Source organism: Brachycentrus maculatus, unplaced genomic scaffold (assembly GCF_059751285.1).
Source record: "Brachycentrus maculatus isolate JH-2025_06_01 unplaced genomic scaffold, ASM5975128v1 h1tg000419l, whole genome shotgun sequence".
NCBI lineage: Eukaryota > Metazoa > Arthropoda > Insecta > Trichoptera > Brachycentridae > Brachycentrus > Brachycentrus maculatus.
In genome coordinates, this window is record NW_028281167.1 from 421,106 (window position 1) to 432,894 (window position 11,789).

The 11,789-nt window shown below is 33.2% G+C and overlaps 1 protein-coding gene across 1 annotated transcript; it reads right to left on the reverse strand.

Moving 5' to 3' along the window:
* Positions 1 to 2,113: 2,113 nt before the first annotated feature.
* LOC148302749 (protein TIPIN homolog) lies at positions 2,114 to 10,352 on the reverse strand. Its single transcript, XM_088271056.1, has 6 exons — positions 10,046 to 10,352; positions 9,815 to 9,967; positions 7,324 to 7,460; positions 5,141 to 5,382; positions 3,590 to 3,882; positions 2,114 to 3,507 (listed from the first exon to the last, which is right to left on the reverse strand). Exons 1-5 carry the CDS (start codon positions 10,179 to 10,181, stop codon positions 3,594 to 3,596), a joined length of 957 nt encoding a protein of 318 aa, XP_088127182.1. The 5' UTR covers positions 10,182 to 10,352; the 3' UTR covers positions 2,114 to 3,507; positions 3,590 to 3,593.
* Between the last annotated feature and the right edge of the window lie 1,437 nt (positions 10,353 to 11,789).

An 11,789-nucleotide genomic window follows, 5' to 3' on the forward strand; every position in this document is an offset into this window, starting at 1 on the left:
GACCCATTAACCAAACCCATCAAACAATAGTTATCCTTAATATTTACAGTGATCTTGTGTCACTTTGTTAATGACATTTCAGTTATCTAATTATTTAGACAGTCGTATATTTATATTCCCAAAATGAAATATGCTGTAAATCTTCCAACGACAGAGTTTTACGACAAAATCGTCGATGTTGGACATAAGAAAAAACCGCAAATCATTTTGCATTACAACAAAACTAAAGGTAGATTTGATTTTGGAGACAAAATAACGACAGAGTATTCATGCGCCCGGTCTACAAGGAGATAGCCGCTCGGAATATTTTTCGAAATCCTGGATATGGCGGCATTCAACTCCTATTTTCTTTGGCTTAAGAAAAATCCGGAATGGAATCTAGATGACAGAAGAGAAGAAATTTTATTCAGCAATTGGCCACCGAGCTCGTAACAGATAACATAAGAAAACGAAGCAGATTTAAATCACATAATTAATTCCATCAAAAGGCATTTAGCTTATTTGCAGATGAAATGGGAGAAGATTCCCCTTAGATAAAGACCAATTTATATTTCATATTATTTTTTGACATCTCATCAAAGATGAAGAAGAATACGGAATATGGAAACAAGAATACTCTTCTTCATCTTTGATGAGATGTCAAAAAATAATATGAAAAATAACTCCTGTAATTGGAGATAATCCAGATTTGTGAACGAGTATTTGGACACACTCAAAACGTTGTAAACCAATTTATATGTTTTACGCACAAACATGAGTTAAAAAAGTTCTACTGTCCAAACTGTTAACACAACGTAACGTGATTTCTAAACATATGACGTGGTACATCCACGTTTATCTCAGACCACCAACAGAGCTAGCAAAACAATCAATCGACAATAACAAATTAGGTCAATTATTTTAATGCGAAAACCTTTCCATTCAATTAGGTCAATAAAACTAAAAGGTTTCCCTTTCCCGGTGTTCTCTTTAAAAGCTTTCGATCATAAAAAACGTCGCCGGCATTAGATATATTAACCGACAAAAACACAGTGTATGTAAAGGGGAATGTTTTATTAGCACCTTTTAAAAAAGCCATTAAAATTATTCTTCGCCAAAAATCTATTTATTTTATGATGTAGTGTAAATCAGAAAGTTTCCAAATGACGGATAGGCGGGGCCTAGGGTTGAAGGAAGGTCCAATTTTATGTAAGCCAATGGAAGATGGGTACGAGGGTGTGTTCTGCAGGAGAAAAACACAATAAAACCCCATATCTTGGATACAGGAGGAGGATTTTCGTTTTTGACTCAGTCACTGACACTCAGATCGGGATTCAGGAGGAATTAAAATCGCGTCGGGCCTCGCGATTTTATCGTGCAGTGAGAGTCATGTGGTAACCAGTTCAGCCGTAAAAGCGAGGAAGAGGAAGCATACCTACACCAGGTTTTTAGCCTTCATCAAGTAAGGAGAAGAGCGAGAGATAAAAACGGCAAACGGAAGAGGAAACATACCTACACAAGGTTTTCAGCCTTCAAGTAAGAAGAGCGGGAGATCTAACGGCGAAGGAGAAAGAAGACAGCGGAGAAACAGGAATCATCGCACGGTGGCCCGTCACAAAGCCCGCCACCCCTCATCCCACGGCGCTTTCCCAAAGGTTAGAATAAGTTTAATTTATGTTAGGATAAATTTAATTTAAGATAAATTAAGATAGCAAATAAGATTAGTTTTAAGTTAAAGTCGTTATTGCATTTTTTTTATTAAATTGATTTAAGTATATTTTTGTAAGAATTTTCTTTCATCTCCCTACCCCTCTTCTAACATTCCCAAGGTATATCAGCTTGATAAAGTGGGTAACGTCACATACATTAACTATGCACAGAATGATTCCCCTACTATTCCAATAGCTAATGAGTATAACTCATATTTTAACCAAATTGACATATTCAATTACAGAAAATTCAAATTATAATGGAAAAAAATAGAATAATAATTTTTTTTTTTAAAAACATTTTGACATTTGTAAAAAATTCAAATTTTTAAAAAAGTCATAAAGTCGAATTTATAAAAAAAAAACTATCTATAGAATTTTACTTGGGGGTATTGCCAGCACTCCCCTTTGGAACACGCAGATTGTTTTTTTTTTGTTCCATATAGGAAAGGCTAAGTAATTTAATCCAAAAACCAAATAAGTAACGACTTCTTTTTGACAAATCGTTATTTAACCTTTCCGGGAGTACAATAACTGACGTCCGACTCTCTCTGGGGAGTGGGTTCTGATTTTTTTTTTCAAATTCAAATGATTTTTTTTTCAAATGAAAAAATGATTTTTTTTTAAATTCACAATATCTATGTATTACGAAGATAGAAATTATGAAAAATAATAAAATAAAAAAGTAAAACACCTCTTAAACATTTTTAAATTAGACAAAATTACATACAAATATCCGCAGATGTCATTGCTATGCAAGTTACATCATACCGACTGAGAGACGGTCTTCGACGTTCATCAACGTCGATACTCCTGAGGAAAATTCGCACCAACATTCATTTACGTTCATACTCCCGGAAAAGTTATAATCTTTTTTTTACTTTAATTGTCCACCATTGGTAATCAGCAATGATATTCGTATCAAAATCCAAGACACCAATGGCTTGTTTTAATTCGCCTTATAAAATAAAAAAAACTTATGTTTTCAGTCATCAATATATGTACAGTAGGACCTCAATAATCCGAACAACTCTGTAATCCGAATGCCCACTCATCCCTGCCGCGCTTCTTAAAAACGGAAATGCGTACCACCATTGCGCCAGTTGCAATAGCAAATATTCCCCATTAAAGCGCCTGACGCCTGCCTTAATTGCATGCCTAGAATGGGGTGACCAAGTGAATATTCCTGTGCCAGAAAAGATGCTCTTTATGAATTACCTAACGTCCAAGTGACTTTAAAATCTAGCTAAGGCTTATGCAACACCGCTTATCATGACCCTAACTTTTTAAGTTTTATAGCCCATGCCTACTCGTGAGTGGATTTTCTCTTTATGTTTAAAGTTACTTTAACTTCATGTAATTCATGAGTGAAAATTCTAGGCAAAAACACTCGCTATCTCACTAGAGGCATGAGTTTATAAGAAGATACTTTTATGATTATTGCGAGACAAAGCTTTTTACTTGTCATTAAATAAATCTTGACCAACTAAAATATTTGATTCCTTTAAAAAAGTTAATTTGAAATTTCACAATACATATTTGTTTTATTTGATAAAAATACCATAGTTTCTCTGTACTGTAATCCGAACGCTCCACTAGTCCAAACAGAGGGTAATTTTCAGAATTTGGATTATAGAGGCCCTGCTGTATGTCTCTTTTTCCAACCCCGAGGATTCCGGCGCCCCGGAAGGCCGCTGACGACCATTCACCGACTATACTCAGCGGAACTTCGAGACGCCGGACTGACCTGGGAGGAAGCCAAGGAGATGGCGCGTGACAGAGTGACTTGGAGACGTCTCGTGTTGGCCATATGCTCCACCTAGGAAGCAAACATGGAAATAAGAAGAAGAAGCTGTATCACAAACTTTCAGTCCGGCAATGTGCCGATTCCACCAGCTTACTTGATTATGAATCAACCTCCATGTGGTCTTGATCGGATGATGTCACTTGCGCCATTGGAGATATTTGGACATCCTGGCTGCTTGTATCAGCACCATGTTGAGACTCGGGTACCGAAGACTTTGGTTCATCTTCTCTCTGCACACTCTGTTTCATTCTTGCCAACCTTCTCTCCTCCGCTATCAGTCTATTCTTCATCATCCTCGCCTTCTGCTCTTCGCTGATCTGAGCTGCGGTAGGTTTGGGAGCCGGAATTTCTTTCCCAGGAGTTGACATTCCCATGCCACCATTATTCCTGTAAAGTAAAGTCAAAGTCAGCTAACTATATTTTTGTAAAAGAAAAACACTTGTTTTTTTACCACTTGAGTTAATTTTATTATGACGATTAGTTTTGGGAGCTATGCTTCTTCTTATCTTCTTCAGGTCTAAATGTAATCTTCAGGTCTAAATGTAAACTTAAGCTTACATTTAGACCTGAAGATGGAAGCATAGCTTTCGAAAGTCGTAAAAAAAAAGCATGTGTTTTTCTTTTACAATTTAATCATGTCTTATTGAATGCCGAAACAATAAATAAAATAACTATTTTTAATTTATCCCAGACTGACCACATATATTATTCTAACCCTTATCTGCATCCAATGGTGCATATGGCACTCCAATGTATCAGAGCAGTGTTATCTTGATCGTTAATTACATAATGGCAGGGTGATGAATCCTGCGGCCTAGATAAAGTTATCAATCAAATATAGAATATATTTGATATCAAATAGAAAGAAAAATCACTCTTTTTTGACTCCTCTAAGAATCGAACCCAGGGCCTCGATAGCAAGGAAATGGATTGCAAGAGAATGACTAAGAAAGTATATTTGGCGAATGTGGGCGGGAGAACGGACAGCCATAAAAGACGATCAGATCAATCAGCACCTAAAATCTAGTGATGCCATATTTATGTACAACTAAACGAAATAGCTATATATATGCTTCAAATTCAATAACGCAGCCAATTTCATAAAACACCAATCAAACTTCGACAGATGGTTTTTTAGATAAATAAATAAGTTCATTAATTGATTCAGCAGTCACTTGGTGGTAACATCTATCCATTTTTAATTTAAGTTTTACCTAGTAAATACCACTATTTCTAAAAATCTACTGTGACACGTGTTTCGATGCAGTCCGCATCATACTGTACTTGAAAATGATGCGGAATGCATCGAAACACGTGTCACGGTAGATTTTAAGAAATAGTGGTATTTGCTAAGTAAAACTTAAATCATAAATATGAACTTTTTTTAAAATTTCTTTAGCTAGCTTATATTAAATTTACTATTTTTTACACTTAATTTACATCATATTTACTATATTTACATCTTACAGTAAACAAAACATTTATTTTTAAATTCTTCTTCACTTTCTTTCATGCTCTTTTCATGCTTCATACATCCAGGCATCTCATCATACATTAATTGCGACTGTTTTAAAAAAAAACCAGTCTTATTTTATTCTTATTTCTAGTACCTACTATGTTCAACATAACAAACAGCAAGGCTCACCCCGGGATTTTGTTGGCAGAGAAAAAGCTATCAGTTTTGTGGATGGGCGAGTCATCGTACTGAATCACGGTCCTGTTGCTGGCAGGAGTTGATCGAGCTAGGGCAATCTGCTGATCCAGGAGTATGTCAAACTCATCCAGCACCGGTGCGCGAGGAGCCGACTCCGCTTCTTCGTCGCTGTCTTCCTGGACGATCGGGATGTCCTCAAACAGCATGTTCATGCGAATCTTTCTGATGTGCACCTGGAATCATATGTACAATCACACATTATTCTCTAATTATTTACATACTTGTAGATAATACCTTCTTTTATATAACATTGATTACCTTTTTTTTCTTTTCTTTATTTTAATTTTTTTTGCATAATAACAACATAATATAAATACAGAAAATAAATATAAAATATAAATACATAAAAAGATCCCACAAAGGCATGGATGGCCTGTGTGTAGGTATACAATATAATTTAGGTCATAGTAAAGGGCACTGGCAAGAATACAAAAGATATTATAAGAAGTAGAACTAGAATAAAAGTGTTAATATAAAATACAAAATACTTGACAAAATTTAAAAAAAAAAACAGAAAACAAAAATAAAATTAAAAAACTGAAAAATAAAATTAAAAAACTAAAAAATATAATTAAAAACTTAAAAAATAAAAAAGATGAAAACGTAAAAAGTTAGCAAGCATGTACTACATGAGTGATACATCTACAAGAAAAAGGAGCTTAAATCTGTCTCTTCAATAAACAATCTAAGCAAAATTTTAAATCGAAATAAACTTAGGTAATTACTATCTTAAATATAGTCTATGTGGAATAAATTAAACAGTTCAGGAGCTATGAAAAATGAGTGCCTAAGAAAATTCTCCTTGCCTATTATGTACAAGGATTTATAGCATATTTAGTTTATGTCTTAAAAATAGTTTAGTGTAATGGTCAGCTACCGTACTGGAGGACCCGGGTTCGATTCCCAGGGAAGGGGTCAAATAAATACAAGTGATTTTTTCACTCTAATATTTATTCAATATTACCCTGGACTAGTATCGAAGCGGAGGGCTAATCACCTTTATTTCATGTGTTCAAGTGTTCCACAATCAAGATAACAGTGCGTATATATGATGCAGTGCCCTATGCACCATCAGGTACGGATTAGGGTTTTAAATATATAAATAACTAAACAAAAATTAATAAATGAATAAATATCAAACTTGCATTTTCCATATTTTCCAATATTTATGAATCATAAATAAATAGAATTAACATATAATAAACAAAAATAGTGCATTTAAATATTTTGTCTTAACACACTATGGACGGGAAAGGTATGTCTACCCGTTCGATTGATTAATGCTTAAGGACGGGAAGGGTATTTTTACCTTCTGCGCCGGCCTCCTTTCAAAGTCAGAAATGAAGGAATTACATATTTAAGGTTTTTGTATGCATTTTATGTATCAATCTCTTCACAACATTTTGAGTGTGTCCAAATGCTTGTTCACAAATCTGGATTATCTCCAATTATAAGAGTTTCTGCTCAATAAAAAGCTTCTTTTCATCTCACCAATAGATGTCTCTAGTGAAGTTCTAGTGATTCAAGAACAAGGTTTCTAAATTGGTTCATATATACATAGAACTTCCAAGAATTTGAGTAGTGTGGTTGTCAATAATGGTAGAATTGGTAAATGTTATATGTGTGTAAAGTGATCACTTGAACCAGCCTATGGCGGTTGTCATCTATGTTTAAATGTCAAAAATGTTTGTTATTTTTTATAAATTAAACACTTGAATATACCACTTTAATGAGTTTTATTTATACATACGACTAGTTTCGAAAACTTACACATGTTTTCATCTTCTGGTAAAAATTATAATTAAAATTATTATTATTATTTTTTTTTTCAATTTTAATTTTTAACAGAAGATGAAAACATTTGTAAGTTTTCGAAACTATTCGTATATATATATAAAAAAAAAACTATATGGTGTGCTATATTTCAAGTGTTTAATTTTATATATATTGATTATTATGTCAACTATATGTACATAATAATCAAATTCCGACGCCAGTGGTCCACAGGCATAAAAAACACCCATCCAAAGTGTGTTGATATATATATTTTTTTTATTTCCGGTTTAGCATGATTGAAGTCTGAAAAAATGAACAATAATTTTGATTTCACTTACACCGACTTCCTTCTTTACGCCCAGAGAGGCTATCTTGTCGAGGCAGTCGTCGAATTGGAATTTGGGATAGAGACGATGAGCCCAGTGCTCCAACTTCTTCATCACCATATCCAAATCCTCCCTCTCTTTACCCTTACCTAGTGTGGATAATAATTGTATTTAGTTAATGTTTTGAATATTGAAAGCATTAACTTTGTGGATCATATTTTTTTTTTTAAATAGCAAAAATAATTCTTAAAAAGCCCAGAACTTACCCTTCAAAACTAGTATTCAAAGAACTAAATGTACCAACAATTGAAGAAATTTTTGATGAAGCCTCTTACAAACTTTTAAAGAAAAAACAACAGAATTACAAATTTCACGTAGCCCTAGATTTTCTAATAATTTAATATTACACAGATGTAGAACAACAGCAGGATTAAACCATTATACGTAAGTAGGTAATTTTTTTTAAATAAACTTCCGGAAAACTTAAAATCTATTGAAAATTATCAAATTTTTAAAATTAAATAAAAAACATATAAGTCTCACCCCTACCTAGACCCCATACCAAAGAATATATATATTTTTTTAAATTTACTTTATTTTTAATTGACTTTGTTTAAAAAATATAAAAAATTGTGAAACGAACTCCCTCTCTAATCACAAGTATCTACTTTATTAGAGAGGTAGAAACGTTATATTTGAAATGTATTATATTTACCAACTATTTTGTATTATTTAAATATGTATTTTTTTTTTTTAAAAAAATATCTATAAAAAAAAATTCAAAATGTCAGTATTGATATATTATTTTGAGAAATAAAAATACTTTGTTTTTTGATCCACTCACATTTTTACTAACAAACTAGTTTCGGCAACAACCTGTTGCCCTCTTCACATGGAGGAAAGGTTGTTGCCGAAACTAGTTGGTTGTTAATAAAAACATAGCGGAACCAAAAACAAAGTCTTTTTATTTCTCAAAATAATATGTAATTAGTTAAGACTAAATGTGAATGCAAGAACAGATCGAGTACGGCCAAATCAATCAAAACCTAAAATCTGGTAAAAGTTATTACTTTCATCAATTGATTCGGCAGTCACTTCATGGTAAAATCTATTAACACATTAAACGCCACGGGGGGCATTGGTGAGCTCGCCTGTGTTGGACCGCAGCGCCAAGGGGCGCTGACCTCAGTGCCAGGGCCAGTGAGCTCAATCAAGAGCTATATTAAAAATGCTTTAACTATGGGAACCATCATAACTAACTAAATTAGAACCATCATCAAATCAAAAAATTCAATAAACTAAATACATACATTATATTATTAACACATTGTAGTCGGGCGCTTCGAACAATAGACTCTAGCCTATAGCGGACGTTTTTCACGATTAGCGCAAAAATATATCGCTTTCTTAAAATTGACACAATTTCTAAACCAAATAATATTTTCAATTGAAATTTTCAAAGAAATCATATATGACATTTGATCATCAAAAATAAATTATAATCATAATTTTTAATTAAGTATTCCGTATTTCACAATTTAAGAAGCATTGTAAACTGTAAAAAATAGTCCCCTCCGAGGTATCATTCCCTATACAATGCTAATAAATTCAAATAATAAAATACCAAACAGTAAACAAAACAGTGCGAGTGGTATGAAAAATAGTCCAATACTAAATATGACTAAACTGGAGCTTAAAATCGCATAAAAACTCTAAATTTCTGGCGATGCCTTTACAAGCGACACACTACCCAATCCGGACAAGGCATCTCAAATAACGTCAACAGACTGTCACCTAGCATCCAGGGAGCAGATTACCCTTCAACGCGTTTTATTTCACGCTGATAACAAACCCGTATATTGCCGTTTCCCGCTGATAACCGACAGTCGACAAAAATGGCATTTGCCGTGTCCCGCAGTTGACCGACAGTCCGCGAAAACGGCAAATGTCGTGTCCCGCCGACAACGTGTTAAAATACGTAAATAACCGAAAAGTTTTTGTGTAATTCAAAATTGATAAATTTTAGTACTGGCATTTAACGTGTTAAATTAAGTTTTACTTACTAAATACCACAATTTCTTAAATCTATTAAGACATGTTGTAATGCATTCCGCATCATTTTCAAACGCCGTTTGTGAAGCTAATTCTAAATTTTAGAGTTGGGTCCTTGGGACGTTGGACAATAGCTCTTCAACCTTCAAAACGATACGAAATGATACAGAAAGATTTTAAGAAAGATTTAAAAAAGTTATAACCATAAGTAAAATTTTGAGACTAAATTGGTATTTTTTATCTAACAGGGATAAAACACTAACAAATGCTTTTGAAAATATTTGAATCTCGAATATATTTAAACATCATAGAGAATTTGTGCGTATTTAAAAATCTGATCAGTATTACCAAAATGTTAACAATGGCGTCCCATGAATCGCAAAATTGGAGGACAAATCGAAAGAAATTGGGACTCATTTTCCCCTATAGTTATTTCATATCCATTACTCACCTAAAAACTTAAAGTCCTGAAAGAAACTCTCAATGGTTTTGATGCCTCGAGGTCCGGTCAATCTTTTTGGATTCAAAACAGCACGTGGATTCCTGACGACTCTTGCTTTCTTTTCGCCTGGCGGAGCAACCCTTCGCGGTTTTTCTTCTTCGGCTAGTTAAAAATAATACAAAATATTAACAAAAACATAACACATTAGCTGGTTGTTATGACAAAGGCGATATTATTTACCTTCGCTCCGATCATCTCTATCGTTTTCATCATCCGAATTTTCTGGTTCATTTTCGGCGCCATCATTTTCAATCACTCTCTCTAAATCGTTCCCATCATCATCGTCCACTGCATAAATATCTGCTAAATGAGACATAACTCTAATCTCAAGAAAACATGACAGCAACGCAACGAGACCAGGCGATTTTTAGAAAAAACTCAGACTACTTTCAAAATTAAAAAAAAAAACTATGCCGGCTGACGATAGGACGCGAGCAAAGATTATATACTGGACGCGAGACTGCGCGGGACCAAATTTTCCATTTTTGCACAGATCGTATGACTTTCATAGACTATCTTCAAAATTGCGCGGGATTATTATGTATACATAAAAAATTGTTTCCTTTTTTGTTTCTTGTCTATGAAAACAAAAAAAAAATTACAGTACCTACGTGTTTATTATCCATAAAAAAAATATTTCATTCCTATTTTACAGAAATATAAACACAAAATATTATTAAAGGCAATCTTTTCAATAACCAAAAATAAAAAATTATCACATACCGCTCACTCCTTTCAAGAACGTCATAAATAAAAAATCGTCAATTTTCAGTTGCGAATGTTTTCTTAATGCCCAGAAAATGTACTATATCCCAGCAAAAGAAGCATATCCCAGCAAAAGAAGCATATTTTAAGCATATGCTTACCCGCTACAGGGCAAAAAGTGTTGTTTTTGCATTTTGAGATAAAGGTATTGTTTTTATTTTTTTAAATGTACTAAATACTTTCCAAAACAGAAAAAATAAAAAACCTTAAGGTTTTACCTAAAAAGATCTGTTGCACACTAAAAAGTTCAGTAAGCGGCTAAATATTTATTTTTAATACATTGTGTTATATTTTTAAACTTTAAAAAAGTTCTTCTGAAAAATTTTCATTTTTGATTAATGACGTTCTTGAAAGGAGTGAGCGATATGTTATTCCGTACACATTTTAGTAACTAATTCAATTTACCAACAGTTGTTAAAAAACGCATTTTTGTCCAAAATAGGTGTTTGAACATCTCACATCAATATTAAACACGTAATTTTGAATTATTATGATTTTATTTTTTTAAATGAAAATTTTAAACACAAAGCCTCATAGAAACCATTTTTTTGTTTAAAACTGGTTTGCCAAGAGTGTTTTTTTTTGCCTCAATTTTTTTTTAAATATTGGCGTTTTGTTTTTACTAAATATGAATATCTAATTTATTAATTGGCAAGTAAACATACAGTTTAGGGTAAAAATTTAATTTTCTTTTTTTTTCGAGACTTAGAAAGTAAGGTTTTTTTGTTTCTTACGGAAAAAAATACGCTTTTTCTACTCGGTTACGTAGGATCTAAATAGATGGTATATTAATGCGTGGGGAGGGCGAGAACCTAATTAAGTGGCAACATTATTCCTTTGTTTACCTTAGTCTATTGTTTTTGTCTTTGGGCGTAATTTGACATCTGGTATTTCTGACTGTATTTTCGAATTGGGTTTGGTTCTCAAAGTATTTGTATTAAGTTTCGGATAAATCAAGTTCCAAAATAATGTCTGAACCGGTAGGGAACGGAGTTAACAAACCCAAAGTCGATGAAGGCGACAACTTGAAAGATATTCCGCCCAGAGAACTATCACAAACAGACCAACTGAACAAGAAACTCCTCAAGTCATTTTTTGATAGGATAAATCAAGGAGATGAGAACTTACAAAGGATGATGAGGGTAGACAGTAGCACCGA